Source organism: Scatophagus argus, chromosome 17, assembly GCF_020382885.2.
Source record: "Scatophagus argus isolate fScaArg1 chromosome 17, fScaArg1.pri, whole genome shotgun sequence".
Taxonomy (NCBI): Eukaryota; Metazoa; Chordata; class Actinopteri; family Scatophagidae; genus Scatophagus; species Scatophagus argus.
Genome location: NC_058509.1, coordinates 4870830 through 4896051, shown reverse-complemented (window position 1 = coordinate 4896051; position 25222 = coordinate 4870830). Strand labels below are relative to the sequence as shown.

General features: G+C 41.8%; 3 protein-coding genes across 7 annotated transcripts; 2 read left to right on the top strand and 1 right to left on the bottom strand.

The window, feature by feature from the left end:
* The first annotated feature begins 706 nt into the window (after positions 1-706).
* Positions 707-9536, top strand: LOC124074487 (probable C-mannosyltransferase DPY19L4). 2 transcript variants are annotated; one of them, XM_046417476.1, is made up of 19 exons: positions 707-1072; positions 1220-1366; positions 2141-2262; positions 2351-2441; positions 2596-2717; positions 2857-3002; positions 3342-3465; positions 3779-3913; positions 4266-4397; positions 4758-4859; positions 5180-5253; positions 5447-5605; positions 5747-5866; positions 5997-6117; positions 6259-6315; positions 6412-6494; positions 6575-6707; positions 7084-7242; positions 7423-9536. In XM_046417476.1, the coding sequence occupies exons 1-19, from the start codon at positions 982-984 to the stop codon at positions 7585-7587; spliced, it is 2283 nt and encodes a 760-aa protein (XP_046273432.1). In that variant the 5' UTR covers positions 707-981; the 3' UTR covers positions 7588-9536. The 2 variants fall into 2 exon arrangements, with proteins under 2 accessions (XP_046273432.1, XP_046273431.1); XM_046417475.1 differs by having other exon boundaries at positions 2138-2262.
* Positions 9537-10173: 637 nt separating this feature from the next.
* Positions 10174-19378, top strand: ints8 (integrator complex subunit 8). Of its 2 annotated transcripts, none has more exons than XM_046417473.1 (27): positions 10174-10283; positions 10996-11134; positions 11347-11521; positions 11812-11952; positions 12234-12305; positions 12422-12473; positions 12747-12929; positions 13109-13216; positions 13305-13454; positions 13641-13741; positions 13862-14003; positions 14204-14274; positions 14538-14713; positions 14857-14987; positions 15153-15263; positions 15500-15704; positions 15991-16112; positions 16639-16823; positions 16920-16953; positions 17059-17118; positions 17214-17275; positions 17359-17477; positions 17673-17776; positions 18060-18110; positions 18266-18404; positions 18513-18556; positions 19160-19378. In XM_046417473.1, the coding sequence occupies exons 1-27, from the start codon at positions 10194-10196 to the stop codon at positions 19274-19276; spliced, it is 3084 nt and encodes a 1027-aa protein (XP_046273429.1). In that variant the 5' UTR covers positions 10174-10193; the 3' UTR covers positions 19277-19378. The 2 variants fall into 2 exon arrangements, with proteins under 2 accessions (XP_046273429.1, XP_046273430.1); XM_046417474.1 differs by having other exon boundaries at positions 10233-10387.
* A 359-nt stretch (positions 19379-19737) lies between these two features.
* On the bottom strand, positions 19738-23927 carry LOC124074489 (G1/S-specific cyclin-E2-like). 3 transcript variants are annotated; one of them, XM_046417477.1, is made up of 12 exons: positions 23808-23927; positions 22817-22849; positions 22658-22715; positions 22501-22551; positions 22156-22304; positions 21888-22023; positions 21622-21768; positions 21275-21370; positions 21028-21162; positions 20583-20694; positions 20332-20489; positions 19738-20040 (listed from the first exon to the last, which is right to left on the bottom strand). In XM_046417477.1, the coding sequence occupies exons 1-12, from the start codon at positions 23888-23890 to the stop codon at positions 19963-19965; spliced, it is 1236 nt and encodes a 411-aa protein (XP_046273433.1). In that variant the 5' UTR covers positions 23891-23927; the 3' UTR covers positions 19738-19962. The 3 variants fall into 3 exon arrangements, with proteins under 3 accessions (XP_046273433.1, XP_046273435.1, XP_046273434.1); XM_046417479.1 differs by lacking the exon at positions 23808-23927 and adding an exon at positions 23659-23687; XM_046417478.1 differs by lacking the exon at positions 23808-23927 and adding an exon at positions 23506-23636.
* Positions 23928-25222: the final 1295 nt, after the last annotated feature.

Here is a 25222-nt window from a genome sequence, read left to right as displayed (position 1 = left end):
ACCCACAATTTTTATTCTTTATCGTGTCTGTCATTTTCATTCCAGTGGGATTGTAAATCAGGTCGTTTGTATTTATGGCTCTCAAAATATCCAAATGTTTTCAGATGGCATTTTTACTTTGGACCTCTTTGGATTATCAGCAGCTCTTAACTTTAAAACAGCCTGTTGTACACTTCAGTAGTACACTTTCCTCATTTAAGATTTTATTGCAGTTTACAGGTAAATTGTCTTGTTCAGATTTACTATCTTTAACAAAAATAAAAACTAAGGGTTGAAACTAACAGTTATTCCCCACAATCATTGACGAGATATTAAAATATTTTTCGCTTAATCAACAAATAGTACATATATATATAAACAAAAAAACAATTGCATTCTCCTGGGAGGTTGCAATTGATTTTGTGTCGATGTAGTAGAAAAAAATGCCTGTCAGAAATTACGTAAGTATGAGGCAGTTTCCACTTTGAGAATCGTCTATTAATTTTGTGTTAACGAACGGATGTTTGAGAGCTAAATCTCATATTCCTAAAACAGTTAAAGAGAGAATGTAATGCGAGAAATTAACACCCTCGAAATTAATGCAAAAAACCCCCAAAACAACAGATGGGCAAAAATAAAATCCAAGAAGGACTTCTTTTGTTTTCCTAAATAACTTGAATTTGCAGTGAAGATTTTTTTCTACACTCTTCTTCGTTGCTTTCTGAGCTCTGCGCAACTTCCGCTTTGCCCAGCCCAACAGAAGTGCTAAGTCCAGTCCTCCACACACTCAGCATCATAAACACTGTCACCGCGCTCTCTTTACTGCTTCATCCACGATAAGTCCGTAAAGCAAAAGGAAGCCTGTAACTTTGCTTGTCACCTGTCTTATTTACCGCAAAGCCAAATACTGCTTTAAAGGCTCTTGGGTTAGCTAAGTGCTTGTTAGCTAGCATGCTGCTGTCTCAACACACCAGACAACTCAGGGATTAATTTTGTCTCGTCATGACCGAGTTGAGATGTCGGAAAAAAGAGACTTTAGAGGGAGATGAAGAAGAGGATGAGCGTCAAAATAAGCCTGATGAGCACACTACACGTAAGTTTAGCTAACGTGTCGGTTTGCTAACTGGGCAGCAGTTAGCTTCCTCTGCTGAAACAGCTGGTGACTTCAGTTAACTTTTCCACCATCCCCACACTGCCTGTAGTTGTTAAGCTGTTGTCTGTACGTTGTCTGTTAACGCAGACCATGAGGGAAGTGTGTCCAATGGTGGAGCAGATGACAAGCAGGAGAAAGGTGAAGGTGAAGTTAAAGAGGAGGATGCTCAACATAAACAGGAAGAATCAAACAGACCTGAGTCATCTGTCAGAAGATCCAAGATGTCTTCTGCATGTAAGTTTGTGTCCTGTGTATTGATGTGTTAGTATGCTTCAAGCACTGCTCACCTCATCTTTATAAATCAGAATCAGTGTCTGGTCACTGTTCTACTCCCAATACTTGCCTTTATGTCAAAACCCATGTAGACAAATATTTGTATTCTTCCTTTAAATCTTGATCCCACTTCTGTGGGTTTTCTTTAACCTTCATTGGAATACATACACACATCAAGGGATTGTAATAAAAAAAACTTTTCACTTGCACTTTTCATTTCTGTTACAGCCTCTTGCCATTTGTTTCCAGGCTCATTTGGTTTCAGGGTGTATATTTTGTTTTATGCTTAAAGAACTCGACGTTCCAGTTCAGATTAAACTATGTATAATCGCAGCCCTATCTGTGTGTCTGTTTTTTTCCCCCCATATTTTAGTTTATCATGACAGAAATGACCGCATCAGATCACCACATCTATATTCTAGTTTCTAGTTCTCTAATTCTAGTGTCGCTTTCAGGCACTTGCAGTCCACTGCATGTGCATAACAATAAACATAAGAGGAAAGAAACAGCAGAAGTAAAAAAAAAAAAAAATATATTGAAAAATATGAGATTATGATAAGGGATTATGACAATTATGTAAAGTGTATATGTTTTTCCAGTGAACAGAGCGGCACAGCGTTTCTCCAGTGACTCAGTCAACCCTTGGTGAAGTTGTGCCAGCAGTCAAAATGTGTCTTACACGCTTGTGTTCTTCTGATATGTGATGTTCGCTGTTACATTTCTGCTCCTCAGCAGGGTTTTTGCAGCGCTTGGTGAGGGTGTTCTTTGGATGTCTAGCAGCGGTTGCCTGTGGCATGCTCTATGCTCTGTATCTGTCTACATATCATGACAGGAAGTTCTGGTTTTCATCTCAGCAGGTGGGTGACTTTGTTTTGTGAGTCTGCTTCCACTCTGTTTCCACTGCTCTGCCTTATCAATTGTAAAATTCACTGTAATGTGTCTCAGGAGCTGGAGCGTGAAATCACCTTTCAAGAAGGCAGCGGGCTCTATTATTACTACTATAAGCACATGCTCTCAGCACCATCTTTTGAAAGAGGTACACACTACATATTTTTTCTGCTATTCTGCTATTTCACATATCTATCTTAACGCAACACCAAAATGGAGACTTACTTGATTTAAAGGGCTACAAATGTCTCTCTCCTTCTCAATCAGCTCTACTCTCATGTGCATTGTTGTGCATTTTTCAGGGCTTTATGAGCTGATGCTAGATAACAGGACTATTCCAGGTCAGACCATCAACATGGTGGAACGTTTGTCTCTGTATCCAGAGCTCTTCACAAGCTTCATATACAGAGTCACAAATAGCCAGGTGAGCATATTTTATTTTATTTTATATTGAGTGAGCTAGAAGAGAATGAAGAGAGATAGCAGTGTTCAAAATGAACGGAGCTGTGAAATCATAGAAATATAATGTTGTTCCACTTTGATTTTTTTGTCTCATCTTTCAGGATTTCGTGGAGCCAATCTACTTCTATGTTGGAACTGTTTTTGGCCTGCAGGCGGTTTATGTCACTGCCCTGTTTGTGTGCAGCTGGGTGATGAGTGGCACCTGGGTGGCTGGCATGTTGGCTGTGGCCTGGTATGTGATCAACAGGTGAGAGGAAGTCCGCGACTCTGTGCCCTCATGCTTAAGTGTGATGTTTCTCTGTATGCCTCATCGTGTTTCTTCCTCCTATCACAGTCAATAAAATTACCTCCCTCTTTTGAAATTTATCATACGTCCTTTATTTTAATTTTTCATGTTGCTCATGCTTTCTGATAACAAATACCTTAAAACAGACCTGAAAAATGGGACACTCTGTGTGCTGTAAAGACAAATAAGAATCTCAGTGGTGAAGCATAATAATATCAGATCCCACGTTGCCTGGTTTTCTTTCTGTTTTCTGGTGACTCGTCCAGTTTACAACTCTTCTCTGGCTCATTTCTTCCTCAGACAAGACACAACCAAAGTGGACCATGCTATTCCGCTGCGGGAAAATTGGGCTCTGCCTTACTTCTCTTGCCAGGTTGCAGCTTTGACGGGATTCCTGAGTAATAACATCAGCTCTGCCACCGAGGTGAGCATCTCACGAAACCAGCTCTTTAGATGTGCAGTGTTTATTTAACTCTCGTGGCAGCGAGAGTCACTACATAAGCACCGTCAGTGTGTTTATGATGCCATAGGCTCTGCCATACTATTTGTCCCATGCTCCATCACTATGGATCATTCAAAGTTCGCAAAATACAAAGGGATTTATCTTTTGGTGATGGGCTTAATCATCAGTGTGTCACCTTGTTTGGTGACAGCAGATGTTGATATGAAAAAATTCCCTCACTCGTCTGCCATATCCAAGTCAGTTAGATTCACTGATGAACTGTGTTTCACTGTAGATGTTCTGCTACCTTACCATGAGTGCCACCAGTGTCACCTTCCTCCTGGTCTGGGAACACAGCCACTACGTGCTCTTCGTCCAAGGCCTTTGTCTTTTCTTGCTGGACTCTTTTGATCTGGTGCCACCGCGTAAGGTAATGCAACTGCACTGTGACACTATAATGTTTTCTGTCCGTTATTCAAGAGCATAACTCGCAGATTGTGGTTTTGATGAGCACAAAATGCTGAACTGTTCCTTTAACCGCTGAACTACGGGAATGAAATCAGCTGCACAATCTTCTGGGCTCAATCTAGTTAAGAGCCACACGTTTAAGGAGAATGTGATTGATACAGTTAATCAATAATGTTGTTTGTACATTTAAGGTGATTTTCTGTTTTTGCAGCTTTGTTTCTACAATTATCCTCAAAGTTGTCCTTTTTCCTTTGGTTCTCGTCTCTGTCGCTGTCTCTCTTTCTCCCCATCATTGCTTCATTTGGGTTGGTAAGATGGCTGACATTCACAAGGTGTACCTCAGCTCCTTGATCCTGGCCTACTTGTTCCAGTTTCAGAACCCGACCCTGCTGAGCTCGCCTCTGCTCAGCCTCCTGATTGGCTCAGTGCTCGCGAGGTACTTCCAGGTAGAGTTAGCTGCTCCGTCACATCCGAGCTCAGTCAGATTACGTCTTCCACGCCCTTGTTTTAACTAGCATTAAATCCCAGATTGGTGACCTTTAGTGCTGACATTAGTTGATTGTTGGTTAACTGAATATTTGACCAACAGATGATAGTCAGATCATAACTTTTGATTTCTCCACTCATTTATAATTTGACTAATTTATCAAGTAAAAAAACAAACATTTCCTGGTTTCATTTTTTCATATGTGAGGATTTAATGTTTTTTTCTGTGTTTTATTGTTAAAAATTGATAACTTTTGATTTTATAGGACTTGAATGCAGAGTTCAGCCACCTCTTAGTTGTTTTTGTGTTTCTGCTGCAGCAAAAGATGAAGATGGGACCCCTTGTGGCGAGAGTCCTGAAGCTCTTCCTGCATTTCCACCTCGTCTTTACCACAGGGATCACCTTCAGTTATTTGGTCAAGGTAAAATCACTGGCTGTCTCCACTGATCCATTTCCTGACAATATGGGTGCAACTAGCGATTATTTTCATTATCTGTATTTTCTTTTGTCTATTAAATGTTGAAAATGCATGAAAAATGCCAAGCAGTATGTCCCAGAGCCCAAAGATTCATTGCCATAAATGACAAAGAAAAGCAGCAAATTCAAACAAAGATTAATCAATCATCCAAATAAATCATCCAACAATAGTTTTTTTTCGATCAACTAACTGATTGACTTATCATTGCAGCTCTAAGTGATAAAGTCTTTTGTGGGTTAATCTTCTCTGTTTTTCATTTACAGAAACTGATACCTGTCAGTGAGAGTGACTTCGTATTGAAATTCCTTGAAGTAAAATTCGGACTCAACACGACGACGTGAGTCACAGCTTTATCATCATAAGCTTACTGTTTGCAGTACAGGCTGCACGTTTCTGTAGGTAAAGGGCGCCGCTGTGTCTTGTCCTTTATGGTTTTGAACAGTAACCATATGAGTGAGTGAGATGTTTTCTGTCTGTATAATCTGATCTAATTCAATCTAATGGTGTTATTTTCTCTGCTTCTGTGTTAGTGACTTCATCACAAACTTCCTCCTGTGCCAAGAGAGTTTCCAGGCGCCCAGTCAGGACTTTTTCCTGCGACTGACGCAGGCCTCAGTACTTCCCTTCTACTTCCTGGTGCTCACTGTCTGCCTGCTGTCCACTCTGCAGACCATTTACAGAAGACTCAGGTCAGAGACGTTTCTCCTTTGTGAGCTGGTGATCAGAAGTCCTGCTATAAAGTGCTTCTGTTTGAGGCTCAAGTAAACATTCATCGTAGTTCTACTTGTGGCTGTCGACTCACTGCTGAAAGCATGTTTACTTTTACACAGTGGTCAGCCAATGAAAACCAACCTGAGACTTGAAGATGGACAAATAGGAGAGCAGCCAGAGGTCATCTATCATGTTTTTCACACGTTGCTTTTTGGAGGCCTGGCTCTTCTGTTTGATGGGTATGTTTTTCAACAAAAAAGTGTGTTTTTACGTTTCCAGCAGGTTTCTGTTGTGAAAGAAGCGTTGTTAAAGTGTTGATTGCTCTTCAGTTGTGGTACAGACGTTGACTGTGTTCTTTTTTCCGTGCAGGATGAAATATTTATGGACCCCGTACGTTTGCATGTTTACAGCGTTTGGTGTGTGTTCTCCAGACCTCTGGATGACTGTGTTTAAGTGGCTCAAACTGAAATCCATCCACCCAGTTGTATTGGTGAGTGGCCTCTGGTAATCAAGTTTAAAAGCAAACATGGTACTTACTTGTACTGTAACATTAACATGCAGTTGTGGAAGAATCGTCACTCGCTGTAAACGTTGAACCACCAATTTTTCTTTTTTCTTCTTCTCTCTCCAGTCTCTGATCCTGAGCACAGCAGTTCCTACCATCATTGGTTTCAGTTTGTGGAGAGAGGTGAGATCTTTTAGCTCTTTATCTGTTGAAGCTCTTCATGTCAAACATTTAAAGGCACATACTAACCTCGCCTCACTGCTCTTGTCTGTCTTGCAGTACTGTCCCCGTGTCTTAGCGGAGTTGTCGGACCTGCAGGAGGTGTACGACTCAGACACTGTCGAGCTCATCAGCTGGATCGGGTGGGTCATCAGATCTTTCTTTATTTTAAAATCTGTTGAATCTTTACTGTGGATTCTGATGTCGTCTTCTTGTTTTCCAGGTCGCAGGCTTCAGTGGCGACGGTCTTTGCAGGCAGCCCTCAGCTGTTGGGAACAGTGAAGTTGTGTTCAGGTTCAGCTGTGACTAGTTTGCCGCTTTACTCAGACATCAACCTCCTGAAGAGGACTGAAGATGTGAGTGAGACAACATATTTTTACACATCCTTCATCTCTCACCCCTCATTTTCTACCCCTTCTCTAATGAAGGCATAAAGGCGTATAGTGTCCATTCTGCACCTTACCTGCCATTGTCTATATTATGTATATACTCTGTTATTTTTTATAGTACTCAGCTATTTTTATATTACTCTGTTATTTTATATTTTGTTTGATTACTTGATACTTTTATTTGCTTCTTTGTATTGCAACCCTGGCACAACAATTTCCTGCGGGATCAATAAAGTTCTTATCTTATCTTATAGAAATTTAGACTTTTCCTTATCACAGATGGGTCGAACTTGCAAACATAGTTTTTAAAATGACCATCCTTGTTTTCTCTGTCTCCCTGTAGACTTACCAGGTGTATGGAATGAGATCTGCAGAGGACATCTATAAGATTCTGACCTCTCACAAGACAAACTACGTGATCATCGAGGAGTCGATTTGTAACGAGCTTCGTCTCAGTAAAGGCTGTAGGATCAAAGAGCTGCTGGACATCTCCAATGGACATGTGAGTTTAGATGCATTCTCTTTTACAGCAAGCTGTGAAGTTGCAGATTTCAAGCGACATGTTTATTTTTCAGTATTTTGTGGTGATATTGCTCGCCACATGCGGTCAGAGTAGTACTACGGTGACTCGCACTATGCATCTAACACACAGCACTTTTCCATATCCTCCTGTCCCATTCAGGTTGTGTATGACAAAGGAGAGATTTACTCTTTCTCCAAATACGGAAGATTCTGCCACGAGATAAAGCTGAACTATTCGCCGTACACAAACTACTTCACTCGAGTTTTCTGGAACCGCTCGTACCACGTCTACAAAGTGAACTCTGTCATCTCCTTTCAGTACTGACAGCGGCTTCTGTTTCCCTGCTGAGACGGGACTGAGCCTGGCTTTGCTCTTCTCCGGCGTTTCACATCATATCCACGCTGTAGCACAGAGGACTGCAAAGTGTCGTTGCAGTGTGTGCTCAGAGGAATGTCGAGTCATCGTTACCTTAAATGTCCTGATGTAGATGCAATTTCAAACCAACTGGGATCAGCTGAGCACTTTGTACCTGCTTTGGCCTGCATGTTGTTTGATCAACATGAACGGACCCTGCTGAAGTTGAAATATGCCATATTGATTACTGTACTGTAGTTTTATAACTGTTACTGTGATGCATTTAATAAGAGGAGGAAGCTGTGATGGGAGGTCTGAGCGTTCCCTTTGTACAGAAGCTGAGATTATTTGGGGTGAGCAGTGGTCATCTTTTTGTTTGGGACAGCAGAATGGCTCTTAATCAGTAGGTGAAATATCTCAACAACAGTTGGACGGACTGCCATTAAACTCAGATATTATTGGTGCCCAGACCTTAAATCAGAATGATTCTGTTGATCTGATCACTGTGGCGCCACCAACAGGTCAAACTTTTCACTCAACACAAATACCAGAGAGAGTGGCAAAAAATTATACAGACATTCTTGCTGCCCTGAGGATGAAACACAGTGATGCCTCGTCTTTTCCTCTAGCGCCATCATGAGGTTTTTGGTTCAGAGCGACAGCCATCAGATGGATTGCCGTGACATTTTGCACACACGTTCATGTCCCCTTCGTGGTGAATTGTTGTCACCACTAAAGTTTATGACTAAATACCTTCACAGCTGCCGACATTCCTATTTGACTCAGCTGTACTGTCTGTTTTGTGCTAGTTAGCATGTCAATATGCAAAACTAAGATGGTCGACATCAAGGGTAACGTGGGCTAAGTACGGCTGCACAGAGCTGCTAGCACGCCTGTGGACTCATATTGTTATTTTTAATCCAATTATTCAGTGATGGATATTAATGCTGTAATCTTCACTTGAAGTCTGCAGAATTAATATTCACACAACTATCTTAAGGCTTGTTTTAAATGGCTCTCTGTCTTGGGATAATCGAGGTCTAACTTTTTTTTAATGACGCGGGTCAGTCTTTTCATACTAAAGAGGAAAAGGTGTCTCGCGTTACCGCAACGATTACAATGTATCACCTTGAAATGATTTGATAATTATGTTGTGATTGGGAGAGAATAACTACGTGTTTGGATTTGTGATTAAAAACATAACTGTTGTGGCTCTCCGCCACTTTCTGCTGGTAACAGTGTATAAGTGTTGTGTAAGGTTGCTGCTTCTCATGTGCTTAACTTAAACAGGGAATATACATGTCTTTGTGCTCTGCTGTATGAATGACCTGTGCTGTTAAAGACGACACCCACCCGAGTTAAGAGTTCATAAATATAATTCCCGGGGCCTGCCACTGGCCACTTGACGCTGAAAGACAAAGAACTGGTGATGCAAGATATAACGTGTTGCTTCAAACTCCCATGAATGGAAAATCATTACTTGTGAATTGACTTGTCAGATGAGGTTCTGTGACAGAGTCGTTCTGTGCATTGCATACATTAACACAACGGTGCCTGGCATGTTGGGGGAGGTTTTGTATCCAAATATTGTTAGAACAACCCTGAAACAACATCTGTGAACTTTTAAACTGAACTGAGTCTCTTTCAGCCTTAAAGGGTTGTTCTGAAGCTGCTTGTTTCTGCTGCGTTGTCCTCATCATCCTCTTCATCTGGATGCCTTAGTCTGAGAACTGACGGCCTGATATCTTTGTATCGGAGAGACCTTTAGTTAGATTTCCACATTTCCAGACAGTTGTTACCTTGAAGTATTTGGTGCTATAATGCAAATCTCACCAACAGTTCCCTCTGCAAAGGCCATGTAGTGAATATATTAGGTTTTATTGAATTACTAATGGAAATTAAATGTATGTATGAGCTGATACTTTGTCAGTTTTGTTGTGCTTATAATGTGTTGCTTTAAATGTCGTTTTAGTTTAGTTGTCATATATTTTATATCACCTCTGCTGCTTAATCCATTTAACCCTGCCACACCACACAAATGCAGATGCAAAGCCTTTTGAGAATTTTAGACATTTAAAAGTCTCATTTTTATCATGTGCGTCCTTTTCAGATTTTCTCCTGCCATTTTAAATTTAAAGGCCCTGCACTCACATGCAGAAAAATTTTGCTAATTAGATGTCTGATGTACATTATTTCCTATTTTTTGTTGTTTTTTTTTTTTTTACTCAAACACGAAAATATTAGACAAATTTCTACAATAGAATTATGAAATAGTAAATCCGTCGTATTTTACAAGCGGCTCATATGTTTTGTAAAACAAAACAAAGCAAAACAGTAAAGTTAAAAATAAAAGAAAAGTAAAATCTCAAGTACCTTAAGGTATCAATGAGTTCAGTAAAAAAGTCAAAAGTGAAATGAATTAAGTGAAAATAAGGTGTAAAGTAGCTTAATGAATGAAATAATTAAAGTATAGGTACCTCATGTTTGTACAGTACTTGTGTAAATGAAACGTAATTACTTTGCACTACCGTCGCATTTAATTTTCCCTCAGTTAAACTGGTGCATAGCCTATAAATATGCGCAAATTTGGCGCACCACGTGTCTCCCTGGCAACGAAACGGAACCGGAAATACGTGAGAGAGATGGCGTCTCGCAGAATGAATTATGTGAGAATCACACAGTCAGTGTAGCTGTCCCAGCATTTAATTTTTTGGGTTTTTTGTTTATATTTAACTCTTAAATCCTTAACTGTTACCTTTTGCGTGTTAAGGTAAGATCACTTGTCCTTCGGTTTCCGGACCAGGCTGTAGATTTCAGCCAGTTAGCTAAATTATTAGCTCAAAACAACGCAACACAGTGCACAACAGAGAATGGGTGGATGGGGAGGACTGGTGTCCCCGAGCGGGGATTGTCTTGCAGTGGACAGAATGAAAATCCGCCCAGTCTGACCTACAAGTTAATGACATTTAACCTCCCCTGGCCACTGCGGACAATTAAATTTTAGTTGATTAAAAGCTAACGGTCTGCTTTCAAGATCCTGGTATAAGTAGCTACATATCGTGGCGCATGTTTGTCTACTTACTGTGCTTCTGTAACTTATTTATATAACTGAACGTGAAAGTAAGACAATTAATTCATAGTTGTAAAGAAAGTATGAAGAATGTTTACCATGTTTTCAGTAAAGAAACAAATAAAGTCAGCCCTGCCTTTATGTAACCCTGATGTCATTACCATAACGTTATTGTCTCAGACCTGACCAAGGTCCTCCTGAGCCACAGAAGAGGACATGTATTTAGATACCAGGATACATTTACTACAGGTCACTGTGACGTTTCAGAAGGTGCACCAAATGTTCAGATCCTTGTCTCTGTTCACCAGGGGAGGATGAGTGCGGAGGCAGCAGACCGGGTGGCTGCTGTGGGCAGCAGTCGGCCCAGCACGCCTCTTCAGACTTCCTGGTTTGAGTTCCTCCTGGACAGCAGCCTGCTGGAGAAACACCTGCAGAAGTCGAACCCAGGTCAGCTCAGCATTGCTTCTAACTGTCTAAATCACTATGGTGTGCTTTGGCTTTGGTGTCTTTTTTTTTTATCAGAGTCACAGAGCAAAAATCCTAAAAGCACCCAAGGTTGGATGAATTTCTTCAGTCAGTGTTTTGAGTGGTCACCTTGAATGATTTATACTGTTTGTTTATTAACACATGTGTGCGTGTGTCTCTGTATATTTCCGTAGACCCGACACCAGTGCAGCTGATCATCCAGTTCCTCGAGCAGGCGTCCAAGCCCTCAGTGAATGAGCAGAACCAAGTCCAGCCTCCAGCAGACAACCGCAGGAACCGCACACTGAAGCTGCTGGCATTGAAAGTAGCTGCACACATGAAGTGGGACCTTGATGTTCTTGAGAAAGGGTGAGAGTGTGTGCAAGGCTCTTTAATCTCATAATGTCGAGGAAGTCAGTGTTTCGTTTCATGCTTTTTCAAGCTGGTCCACCTTGCTTTTAATTGTAGAGGATACAATGCAGTTTCAATGGAATAATTCAATATTTTTGAAAGAGCGGCCGTCTTATTAATTTGACTGGAATAAGAAGTTGCCATGTCTGCGTATTGCAAGTTATAAATGTGGCAAACAGTTGTTATGAATTATGTCAAATCACACAACCTTTTGCATCATATAACGATTTATCTTTCTTCCCTGCCAGCTTGACCATTCCTGTATTGAATATGTTACTGAATGAGCTCCTGTGTGTGAGCAAAGTGCCACCAGGGGTGAAACATGTGGACCTGGACCTGTCCACTCTGCCTCCTACTACAGCCATGGCTGTTGTCATATACAACCGCTGGTGAGTAAGATGCAGTAGGAGAGCACACAAAACTGTCTGAGGTGAAACGGTCCAGCTGAAGTGGTAAGAGAGCGTCTCTAAACCACTGTGGTCGGCCGTTCAGATTGTTTCTTTACGGTCTTAACTGTCAAATGGATTAAGTGACTGCAGCTGATCATTTATTGGTTTTTAGCTGTTTAATTCACAGTAGGTTAAAGGTTAAATGTATATGAAAAGAAGAAATAAATAGATTAAACTCTGTTAAATAGAAAGATTGTTACCTCCGACTGTCTCTTTCAAAGGGCCATCCGAACCATCGTGTTGAGCAGCTTTCCAGAGAAGCAGACCAAACCGGGACCCCACCAGATGAACATGTAAATTCCTGATGACGCTTATCTAAAGCTTATAACTAGCAACAAAAAACATCCAAAATATTAAGACTGAATGACATCAAGATGATAGCGAGTTCTTGTCTTGTGGCCTCTCCTAGGTTAAGTATTGTGCAGCAGGAGAAGGAGATGACTGAAAACATCCTTACAGTGGTAAGTTCATATGTTTTTTTTTATGGTGAAACTCTTAAAATGCTGTCATTAAATATACTTTCTCTGACTACTGCTGACATTATTAAACATGTTATCCACATTTGAGAGACGTGTTGGTAGGCTGGATAATTTTGATTTTTAAAGGTTTGTTTCTGCAACACTTAATTATATAACCTTCTCCAGCAATCCCTTTGGACTTGTTTTAATGTCTAAGAAACTGTATAGTAGGCCTAATGAAATGTACTTTCTTCTCATAAAACCTCACGCCCTCAGCTGAAAGAGCAGGCGACCGACTCCATCAGAGTCCTGGAAGGAGCTCTGCAGCTGAAGAAAGACTTTTACGTTCACACCCTGAGGACTCTGGATCTGCTGGCTGCCGACGCTGCTGCCGCCAACGGAGAGACGGAGTCCTCGACCGCAGGGCTTCGCATCAGTGCCGATGAGCTGCACTGTCAGGTTAGTGGACAACACAGTGTTTCCTTGCTGGGATTCATTCTGGGCTTCTGAAAGCGGATTACATCAAAGCACGTGTTTTTGAAAAACCCGAATGTGTTTTTACTCTGAAACTCTGGAGAGAAGTAAGTGGAGGCAAATGTGTTTAATTGGTTGAGCTGAATTTGTATGTTGTGTTTCAGGTGCATTATGACGTGGGAGGTATTTTCTTCCAGCAATGCTGCACTGACCAGTCAGCCTATCAGAAGGCGCGGGATCACTTCAGACAGACAAAGGAGCTGTTAAAGAAGGTACGTCTACCGGAAATTGCTCACATGAAGTTACGTCGTATGACTCTTTGTGGATCTCAGTTTGGTTTTTTTTCCGTTTTTTTTCTAGCTGGACTCGACTGTTCATGTTCACCTGGATGAGAAACGTCTGGCTGGTTACTGGAATGCCTGCAAAGCTTTGACTGAAGACTGTGACTCCGACTCCCAGACCACACCCTACGATCAGATCAACAGCCTGATCAGGATGCGCAGCTACCAGGTGAGAGCAGACGCTGCAGTGATAGAAAGGCTTAAGATATGTTTTGTAAAAATACACCTGGGACCTCATGATGAATATTGTGGCAAGAAGTACGACTGTAAACTGAAAGTAAATGAGAGATATTTGGCACTGGAAATCAACTGTAGTAATTTATACTACATTATTAATTCTGTTAATAACTTGCAGGCTGTCATCGAAGCCTTCATCAAAGACAACGTCTCCCGCAGTTTGCCAAACCACTTCAGACGCTCTGTTCTCAGGGAGTTCCTGTACAAAGTCCAACAAGGGTGAGACCACAATTAAATCCAACATTTTGCGGTGTGATAAAGTCTACACATGCACTGTGTGGTATTACCTGAAGCAAGGTGGTCAAACAAGGTAAATGACTGGTTTGCGACACTCTGCAGGGAGTCCAGCCTGGACGAGGTCTGCCACAAGCTGTGTGTTTGCAACGCCGTCCGAGACGCTTTGGAAGGGGAAGTCCTCAGTGTTCGTTTTCAGCAGCTCCTCCTCAAGCCCAGTAAAAGGATGGTTGACTTCATTTTAGAGGTACTTAGAGCTTCTTACATCAGGGCGTTCCACTTTGGAGTTTTGCTTGGGTCTTCATAGAGCTTCCATTGATAAATGTACAAGCATTGAGGCACAATGAAGCACAGCTCAGCTTGAAGCACAGAGACGTTTCCACAGTAAACCAAATGATCCCAGCAGTGTTGCTTGAAGTTCTGCTGGATATTTACTTTGCCCTGCAGGTGTGCACACTTTCCCTGGAAAAGGAGCGGCCGTCTGAGACATCCAGAAAGAACATGGCTAATTTCATGAAGTGAGTGCCAGCAGAGTCTGGGTGGCTTTTCCATTAGTAATGAATGTAGAGGAGTTTTGAAATTACATACTGATGTATTAGCTGAAGTGACACTAAAACCTTTCTTTAACTAAAGAAACAGCAGCACCAACAGCTCACTGTGCCGTTTCTTCTTCACGTTCTGCATGAGCTTTTCATTGCACGGCAGCGATTTGACACAAAGCTCACCTTTGCGCTTGGAGCTTTTAAATCATCTGTTAGAAAAGTCTGTTGTTATCTTGCAGGACGCTGTGTGAAAGCTTGGAGGAGCTGTCTCTGCTCTTCATGGTGTCGTCTCATAAGCTCTTCATGGACCTGCTGAAGGAGGAGGAGAGGAAGGTCCTGGTGGAGCAGATGAGGAAGAGATCGGCCACAATCAACCTCAGTGCCAAACCCCTGCCTTCCTTCTACGACATTCCAGGTGCAGCACTGAGATTTTCATGTTTGTTGTCTGCCAAACTGGCGGTTGTCAACAGGAGAAGTCCCTCCGGCATGTGATCTGTTACTGCTCAGTGATGTGTTTCAGTCTCTTAAAGCTTGTGTCTTCACGGGTTTTGGTTCCAGCTTCAGCGAGTGTGAACATCGGGCAGCTGGAGCAGCAGCTCATCCTTCAGCTGGACCCACGCAGGATCAGACAAATCCTCATTGAACTCCACGGCATGGCCGAACGACCTTTCTGGAAGGTCAACAGTAAGGTCAGAGGTCAACAAACTGAGGCTGGGAGAGAAAGAAGTGCTCAGACATTCAGGATTTACAACAATGCTTCAAAATTAATTTACCTTCTCGTAGTTATTTTAACATTCACCATCAAAAGTAGTGAATATATGTTCAAATAAGGAAAATCTGTTTTCTATACACAGTGGGAAGTTCCTCCAGACTACATTAATGTGATCCTCGGCATTAAAGACAGCGTGACAAAGGACCTGGTTTACATCCTCATGGCCAAAGGACTCCACTGCATATCGATAAAAGTGAGCACAGAAATGGAACTTCCTCAGAAAGAAATAATTATCAGAATTATGCATCAAAATGGAAAAAAAATGATGATGACGACGATTGATGAAGAATGTTAGAGCTTTCTGTGGACTGATGACTTTACTTCACATGATCCAAAAGGTCAATCAAAAAGTGTTGTATCGACTTTAGTGCAGTGAAAGTCAGTTAGAAGCAGAAATCTTAAGCGCATCACATTTTTCTGCCCTCTCAGGACTTTGTCCACGCACGGCAGCTTTTCTCCGCCTGCCTGGAGCTCGTGACCGAGTTCTCCCCGAAGCTGAGACAGGTGATGCTGAACGAGATTCTCCTGCTGGACGTCCGCGCGCATGAGACGATGGCGGCCGAGGGCAGCAAGGAGCGACCGCCGCCCGACCTGGTCAGCAGGGTCAGAGGATACCTGGAGATGAGGATTCACGGTGAGAGTGGATGGAAATGCTGTAGAGTTCAACATACCAGCGATATGGCTGAGCTAAAGCAAAGATGATAAGTTCATCTGTTTTGCTTTTTTTTATCATTACAAGTACATTTTAAAAAAGAAAAATAAAAACAAAAACAGTCACACACAGTCACACAGTCTGCATGAAGCATCACAACTTTAATGCTGCAGTGGATTAAAGGCTAAAGTTGTAAAGTTGACGATGTTTTAGTCCCCTGTCCATGATCCATTGTTTGTATCTTAAACGTCCTTGTCTTGGTCTCCAGATCTGCCTCTGCGTCAGGTGGTGGGAGAGGAGTGTGTCGCCTTCATGTTGAACTGGAGGGAGAACGATTACCTGACTCTGCAGGTGCCACAGTCCCTGGTCATGAACAACCCATACATCAAGGTGAAAAGCCCGGTTTTCATCATTACCTTACACTTCATTGATCCTTCATCATCCTTCGTGTACTTCATCGTCTTCGATAAAGACGATGGGCTGCAGTATTGGCTAACATGTGAATTTGCACGCTGCAGGCAGGCATTCTTGTTTACAGTTAAAATCTTAAAGCGCTGAGCTTCACCCTTAATTTCTCTTCCTTTCAATACGGAAAAGACATGTTTGCTGTAGAGACACATGGCATCCTGTATCTGACCATTAATTTAAAGATATTTTTTGTGTAATGTCAAATGTTCCTTTAGCTCACTGTTTTGGTGCCAGAGCCTGCTATAACGGAAACATTCTGTAACAGTACAGTGCATCTTTTTCTACACATTGGACATGTTTGGTACACTTTGGATCTCCATGACACTTCAAAGCAAAACAGTTTGTGATGATATGAGACTCTCCACTGGGTCTGCGATGGCTGGAAAGGGTCAGGACAGGCTGTGGTTTTCCGCTTCTTAATTCCGTCCCTTCTGTTTCCTTATGATAGCTTGGTCAGCTTCTGGCTTCAACATGTAAAGAGCTCCCGGGTCCTAAAGAGAGTCGACGCACAGCCAAAGAGCTGTGGGATGTGGTGGTGCAGATCTGCAGCGTGTCCATCCAGCACAAGAGGGCCAACGATGGCAGGGTGGGCCTCATCAAACACAGAGAGTCCTCCATGGGCATCCTGCACCGGTAACCACTTAAACACTGAAAACTGCGGCTGTATATTATAAAACAACACGGTGAAAGTGCTTGTACTCATTCTGCCATTCTGTCTAACCCTTTTAGGAGCAAATTCATCACTTTCATCAAGAAACTTAGAGTGAGTGTCCAGTAAGCCAAACTTAAACCCACTGTGGATGTGTTGTTTTCACTGGATGAGGTGCTTTTGATGTAGAAATAACACGTTTTGTCTTATGTCTCACAGGAGCCGCTGGTGCTGACAACACTCATCTCGCTGTTTGTGAGGCTCCACAGCATCGTGCGGGTAACAGCCCTGACGTGAACTGCATTTCCACGGCACATTCTCACAGAGGTCGCGGGTGGCGTGATAAACTGGCTGACTCTTTTCTCTGTCTTTAGGACGATATTGTAAACGAAGTGACAGCAGAACACCTCTCCATCTGGCCGTCTTCTCTTCCAAAGTAAGAGCGTTTTGTTTGCCTGAAGATTTCTCAAACAAATCCACCAAATGTGACGTGTGTGTGTGTGTGTGTGTGTGGAGCAGCATACAGGCAGTAGATGTGGAAGCTGTGGCTGTGACGGTCAAAGAGCTGGTGTCCTATGCTCTCACACTGAATCCCAATAACCAGTCGTGGCTCATCACCCAGGCTGACATCTACTTTGGTAAGAAGATGTCACATGACTCTGTGCAACTCTCACAACTGGACTCTGTCAAAGCCAAAGCAGCGAGGTGCTGCTAAGTTAGCAGCCATACAGGGGAAATATTACACACAGAGGCCTTAGTTTGACTCCAGCTTTTCTTCTTCTTCTTCTTCTTCTTCCTCTTCCTCTTCCTCTTCCTCCTCTCTCTGTTTGCAGTGACCAACCAATACTCTGCTGCGCTGAACCTGTACCTGCAGGCTGGAGCTGTGTGCTCTGACTTCTTCACCAAAGCTGTTCCCCCTGATGTCTACACCGACCAGGTAGCTCACACAAGTTACTCACCTGCATTTTGATAAAACATCACACCACACACAACTTTATAGCCATTTAAAATCACTTTCTACAATAAAATACCAACAAAATGATGTATTCTATGAGTGGATTATACATATATATATATATATATATATATATATATATTTAAAAAAAGATAAACTGGATTTACTTTGGCCACTATGAACTGCAGTTTTAGTCCACTTGTGCACTTCTGAGTGACATTGAAATGAATCAGTCCTCTGATCACACACTGACTGTCGTCTGCAGGTCCTGAAGAGGATGATCAAGTGCTGTTCAATGATGAACTGCCACACACAGGTCAGAGGTCGTTTCAGCTGCCCTTATTTAGCTTATTTAACTTCACACTTTCTGTGAAGTTAAATGTTTGCTTTGCGTGTGCTTCCTGCTACAGTAAACAGTCGGCGTCAGATCTCGTTCCCGTGTTAAACCAGATTGTTTCCCATCCCCGTCAGGTTGCCGTCCTCTGTCAGTTTCTTCGAGAGGTGGACTACATGACTGCATTTAAAGCTCTTCAGGAACAGAACAGCCACGACGCCATGGACTCTTTCTACGACTACATCTGGGACGTCACCATCCTGGAGTACCTCACGCGTATCCTTCATCGATTTCACGACAACCAGTCTAGAACTCTTTAAGGAAACTTGCTGTTGAACTTTGTCACTTTACTCTATGTTTTTTTTCCTCCTTGACTGTGCTCAGATATTCACCACAAACGAGGCGAGACTGAGAAGAGACAAATAGCGGTGAGCAGTTCAAACCCCACAGTTAACACTGCTTTTCTAGTTAAAAAAAAAATTTAAAAAAAAATCATGTTTAATATGAATTAACAGTAGCTTGTTGCCATACAGCAGGCGTGTCAAACTGGTCCACAGGAGGGCCGGCGTGGCTGCAGGTTTTTGTGCCAACCAACCAAGAGCACACCGTTTGACCAATCAACTGTCTGAAGACGGAGATCAGTTGATTAAATGAGTCAAGTCTGGTGTGCTGCTTGGTTGGAAAGAAAACCTGCAGCCACACCGGCCCTCCTGTGGACCAGTTTGACATGCCTGCCATACAGCGAGCAAAGAACAACTGTTTTCATGCAGATTGTCTGTTTGGTTTTTAAAGTTATGATTAACTGGAAAATGTGCTTCTGACTGAGCCGAGTTTAAGATGTCTGTTTGCGTAGAAACTCTATTTCTACTGCAGGGTTTTCACTGGTATTTGGATGTGTAGTCTGAATCAGCTTCAAACAGAAAATGCCGTTGACTCAAGATTGTTTGGCTAAAATAGACACCTGAACCAGATTTAGCATCCTTCACACGTCCAAGTCTGCATCAGTTCCCCAACTCTTTGCTCCTCCTCAGATAAAAGCCATCGGACAGGCGGAGCTGAACACCAGTAACCCAGAGGAAGTGCTGCAGTTGGCTGCACAGAAGAGGAAGAAGAGATTCCTGCAGGCGATGGCCAAACTCTACTTCTAGGAAACCCGTGAACCAGTCAGACTTTTTTTTTTTTTTTTTTGGGTGGGGTTGGGAATGTATATTTTATTTTGTGGTAGAAAATAAACTTCTAAATAAATACAGTTGCTCATTGTACACTTGAAATCACTTAAAATCGGTCCTTATAAAAATAAATCATTGACTATCCACTGCCCTGAGTTACAAACAATGGCTTTGTTACAAAGGTGAAGTAGCGGCAGTACACTCAGCTGGGTTTCGACAACATCCGCTTTAAAAACATTTCAGCTGACCCTGGAGCAGTGTTTTAAAGTATGCTACAAAAAGTAAACAATTGCACATCACATTCAGTATTAGGAACATTTCGTAGAAATGACACTCCTAACTTACAGCAAACATTGACATTTTTTAAAAAACATTTTTCTTTTCTGAATTAAAGCACCCAGTAGCTAAAACAGCTAAAAATGAAAAAAAGAAGCTTTGGCCAAGATGTAAGACTTTTTAAAATACAAGCACATTACCCTGGATAATGCATTCAGTGACAAAGTTCACATCGGCAGGGTGAAATAAACTCCCACACAGACGCTGTATTCCAGTTAGCATCCTTTTCCTCCTCTGGCTATGAGCCGTCTCTGGTAAACACCACTCAGTCCTTATGGGACCTGCATCCTATTTTATCCCCACACACACTTCAGAGTCCCTCTTGTAGTTTAGCGTGTGCAGGACTTCTCCGTGCTGTTGGGAGGAGTCGGGAACTGGCTGCTGACCTCATTTTTACTGGCGTATTCCTAAAATTAGACATTGAAAGTCGTAAGTTGCATCCATGCGTATTTAATTTAAAAAGGTACACTACGCTAGATTTGTACAAAAATGATCCCTCTCAGTCTTGAAGAGATTTTTCGTTCACATCGGTGATTGTGGAGATGAAAGACCAGATTATGTTGAAATTCAGATTTAAGCTTTAAAATCATCCATATTACCTTCAGTTCACTTACAATCATGAGGTTGAAAGCACAGAGTGTTGGCTGCTTAATCAATAGCATCTGCCAAGTGAATTTAATGTCTCGACAAGCACTAACCAGCATGGTCATGTAGTCTGTGTGAGTCTGGATGTTGTGTTTATCTTCTGTCTTCACTCTGGCAAAATCCCTCTGTGTCGCTCTGCCAAACCAGGCCACCGACTCCACAAAGGGGGCCATCCAGTTAACACACGGCTGGGTGGCGTCTTTCGACAGACCTGAACACAGACACAAACGTGTTCACGTGCACCGATGGACCTCGCTGTGGCCACAGACTTTTGAACGTACGCCTCCATGATCCCAAATCTTACCTGAAACTTTTTCAACTGTTTCCGGTTGAATGAAATGAGACAGGACTGAGGCAGCCAACACTCGATACTGAAAGTCCAGAGAGTTTATATGGAGGATGCACAGATCCAAAAGCTAGAAAAGTCAAAAAGAGCAGCAGCATTAGTTGTGAACCAGACTTAAACTGGGAAAAAAAAGAAGTAAAAGTATAAGCTTTAGTCCCTTATTTTCATTAGTTTAAGTTGTGAGACGTAGCCAGATGACTGTGTTGTTACCAAGTAGTGTCACTTTATGGGAGTGGATACAGAAAGATGGGAAAGCTTTTAGGGTGCACTGATCACATCAGAGTGAAATCCCTGCAGTTGTGTTAAATGTCAGAAGGTTTTTAAAGGCCACTTTGAGACAGAGGTTTGGGACAGTGCAGGTCCTTAAAAAATAAATAAATAAAAGGTGAATTCAAACACCTACACGTGTTATTTGTTCGTAAACGTCCTGTGGAAACTGTGGCTCCAGCAGGTCGGAGTTGCTGTTCATCGATGCCATCTGGAAGTAAAGCTTCAGCCATGACACTGCAGTTTCAGGACAAAGGTTCCAACCCAATGCCTACAGAACAACAGCAAAGTGGAATTATGTAAAAAAATAAATAAATAAAGCATTCTTATTTATTACTGATGATATAACATAACAAACAAGGCCACACTCGTGAAAGCTTTACCTTCAAAATGATCAACTCCATTTGAAGAATCTCCTCTTCGTAGTAGGTCCCTGCAGTCACATAGGCCATCTGTGAGAGCTTTGGAGGACAGGCTTCCTGCAAGGAAAGAAAACAAAAACAAAAATGAATAATAACTCAAACTTAAAAACAGACACAGTCACATGTATCAAGCAGATAAAATACCTCAGGATCAAGGAGTTAAACACAAGAACATAAAAAAGGTTTCTCAACCGGCTGCCAAACAAAGGCTGCTATGAAATGTGGGACATCTTTAATTTGGGTTCTCTAGTCTAAAGTGTTGCAGTGATGCACAAAATGAGACCCGATCCCTCCCGTTTCTTCCTCACCTCCATCTTTGATGCTATGAAAAGACAAGTTATCCCGATGAGCTGCAGCATGCCCTTTTCTATGTTGCTCTGGGTCAACATGAACCGGTCAAAGTAGTCCTGCGCCAGGTAGAAGGTCTGCCGGTGGAGAGTATAGGCCTCACTCACCTGGCAGGAACAACAACAATGTTTAAATGTAACAAATACTTGAATTTGAAAACTATTTACTATAAATAAATCATTAAAGCATTTGCAATATAAATCTTGACATGCAGTTGAAGGCGCACCTCAATTAACCAGTCGAGGAGGATCGATCTCATTCTGGGTTGTATGCTGGGGTGCTTCTGCATGAAGCTTTTGCTGTGCCTGTAATTCTCCTCCTTGCTGATCATCTTCACCCAGACGTCTTCAGAAGATCCCCACCTGTAACATGCAGAGAAAGAGAGCTGCAACGTTTAGTCTCATGCAGAGGAAAACATACAAACTGCCTGACAGAGAACATCAGCCAGAGGTTATTCTGAATCAAACCACAGCTGAATAATCTATGACAATCACCCAAGATGAGGCAGAGGTGACGGCCGAACCAAAGAATCTCCTGAGGCGAGAACTTCACAAGAGGACTCCATGCAGTCGACCTCGACTCCCTTCTCAGAGGTCTCGATGAGAACAGGAGTATCGGTGACAACCTCACACACCAGCTGGTTCTGAAATGGAAATAAGAAACCTGAACTGAAAAGTGCATTTACACAACAGCACAGATCAATCAGGCTGACAGGAGAAGGTAAGATCTCATCAGAAATTACAATTCGTTGTTTAATTTTATTCACCTATTTTGTGCCATTGAAATGACTGAGCTTTACCTGAGCAAAATCAGAAAAAAAATGAAAGAAATGGACGTACCTTCTCACACTGCAGCTTTGACAAGGGCTGAACCTTTTTTCTATTGCTTTGCTGAAAAGAGAAGCAGAATGTCAGCCCATCTAGAAAATGTCTCATCTACATCAATCGAAGCATCCTGCAGCATCCTCTTAAATGAATGGATTGTTAGGACTCTTACTTTGGGTGCTTTGCCTTTTTGCCTTGGAGCATTTTCAGATCTTTTCTGCAGGCGACCACTGCAAAGACATCAAACTGAACTCAACATGGAGCTGGAGATCTGACAACAGCCAAATCGAGACATGGTAATAATTCATAAAGCACCAGAAGATGTGGTTACCTTCGTCTAGTCATGGTTGTGGTTGGTTTCTGTCTGTTCAAAAAAAAAACAAAAAAAGAAGAGAGAACAAGTTCAGAAGCAAAGTTTTGCGTTTGTGAACAACAAAACCAGGAAGTTAGCCCTCAAAAAACGGTTAACCACCAGCTGCAGCTCGCTCGGCCTGCACAGAACACACTTCCATGCAAAACCAGGCCCCGCAGAAATACGTGAACCCGCACTGTTTCCGGAAGATTATCGTGCCAACTATTAGACCTCATCAAACGCGCCAACGTTATTAATGAGCGCGTAACGTGACCACTGACACCGCCGACGAGACAAAAAGCTGTAGCTAAAACCTGGTCCTGATTACCTCTGTGTATATAAAGGCAAGGAGATCCCAGCGCAGAGACGTGCAGACAAAAGCTAACTTAGATCTGCTCCTTTAATGCAGCAACAACACAAAGGCCCAGGGAGGACATTTTGTGCAAAGTACCACTGATAAAACGCTTTGAGTTCAACACTCACCGACGACCCCCGCGATCATCAGCTATTAAACAATCCATCTGTTATGGTTTATTTTTTTAATTATTCCTTTTGCCATTTGGTCTTGACTTCGACGCATTACCACGTAAATTCAAAGATGACTACAAAACACGAAAGCTTTAGCTTATTAATTTTACCCTCAGAAGATGCAAACTTTGTTTCCTCACCACAAGCAGAAGTTTCCAAAACATTCTCCAAAACCAAACAGTTATTGTTAATCAGGCTAGTGTTAGCTGCGTACGCTAGCTAGTAACGTTGCTGCTAGTTTGCTACACTCATCCACTCAGACTACTACACAAAGACCGAGTTTACAAACGCACCAGCAAAATAACAAACTTCAGATTTAATTGAGGCATAATATTGTGCACCTGCACGCACATTACTGAGAAGTGAATTGGAACTGTGAATGTAAACCCGCTGAGCTAAAGACACTTGCTAACTCTAATGAACACTAGAGTTTGCAGCTTACCCTCCCCGGTTCCGAGCCCAAATTAAACTAGTTTCCAGTTGGCGCTGGCGCCAACAAATGTGCGTTTGGGGCACATTGCGCATGTGTATAAATACTCCCAACCCTAAAGCCTGTAACCGGAGGTTAAACAAGGTTAAAAAACATCCATGTTGAAGATGGGTTATTGTAATTGTGTTACATTTATTTAATCTATATTTCTTTGCTTCAACCGCCTCAACCCTGGACTGGAGTTTAACCGAAACGTTAACTAAACTAGCTGCTAAATAAAAACGTCGTATTGTGGGAGCTAATGTAGTTTAATTAAAGCAAGCGTTATGTTTAATTTTTTTAAGCATTTTTTGTTTAGATAAGACGTGAAATAACGTAACTATTACATTAATTTTATCTCGTCTTCTTCTTTTTGGTCCTGTCAGTTGTATTTTCCGGTTAGCCGGTGGTGGGCGGGGATACTGAACAGGACAGCCAATAGGAGAGAAAGATGATTTGAGCGCGTGCTCCCGGACCAGGATGTAAACAAAACAGGCTGACAGAGCTGTCAGTTGATAGGCCGTAGACCAGAGTTGTCCTCCTCAGTTTTACGGCTTATACTGAATCAGGTGAATGTTTATGTGAAATACAGTGAGTACGTACTGAAACATGTCTCTTAAAGGCCATGTTTGTTTTTAGGCAATACAGAGAGCTTTAGCTCAAAGAAGCACCACCATAGACCTGAAGTAGCCTAATGTCGCCCCCCACTGGTCGAAACTAGCTTTAGATTGTCAGTGTTAAGCGCTCTTTCGAGGCTTTTAGTCAAATGATTTTCCTTATTTCTCACATTTTAGGTGAAGAATTGATAAACATGACATCCTCACCCATAAGTTGACAAGTTCATATCATTTCAGTCATTTCATCAAAACAAGAGTCCCACAGATGCCTATACATTAAACTATTTAGAATTTTTAGAGTGATGACAAATAATAACAATAAATGCAAGTCAGTAATATGTATAATTTAATAATCATATTTCAAGTGCAAATCATTTTGTAATATTAAGATAATTACATGCTCTAACATTAACACAGACTTTGTAATGCTTCACTGCGTTAAATGTGATAATCATGAATGTTTTCAGAATCAGAATCAGAATTCCTTTATTTATCCCTGAAGGGAAATTCTTATTCTTATTTCAGACAATTAGTCACGATTGTTAATTGAGTACATTTTATAACAGTGATACAAAGATTTTCACAATGTTATTTATCTGAATATAATATACATGTAAAATATTAGCGTAAAAAAGTAAAAAAAAAAGTACAATTATTAGTATAGTAAAACATTTTGTTTTACTATACAAAACATACTAAAGTAAGTATTAGTATATTCTTCTGACGTAATAAAATAATGAATGGACTGAGTTAATGTGGCACCTAATGGCC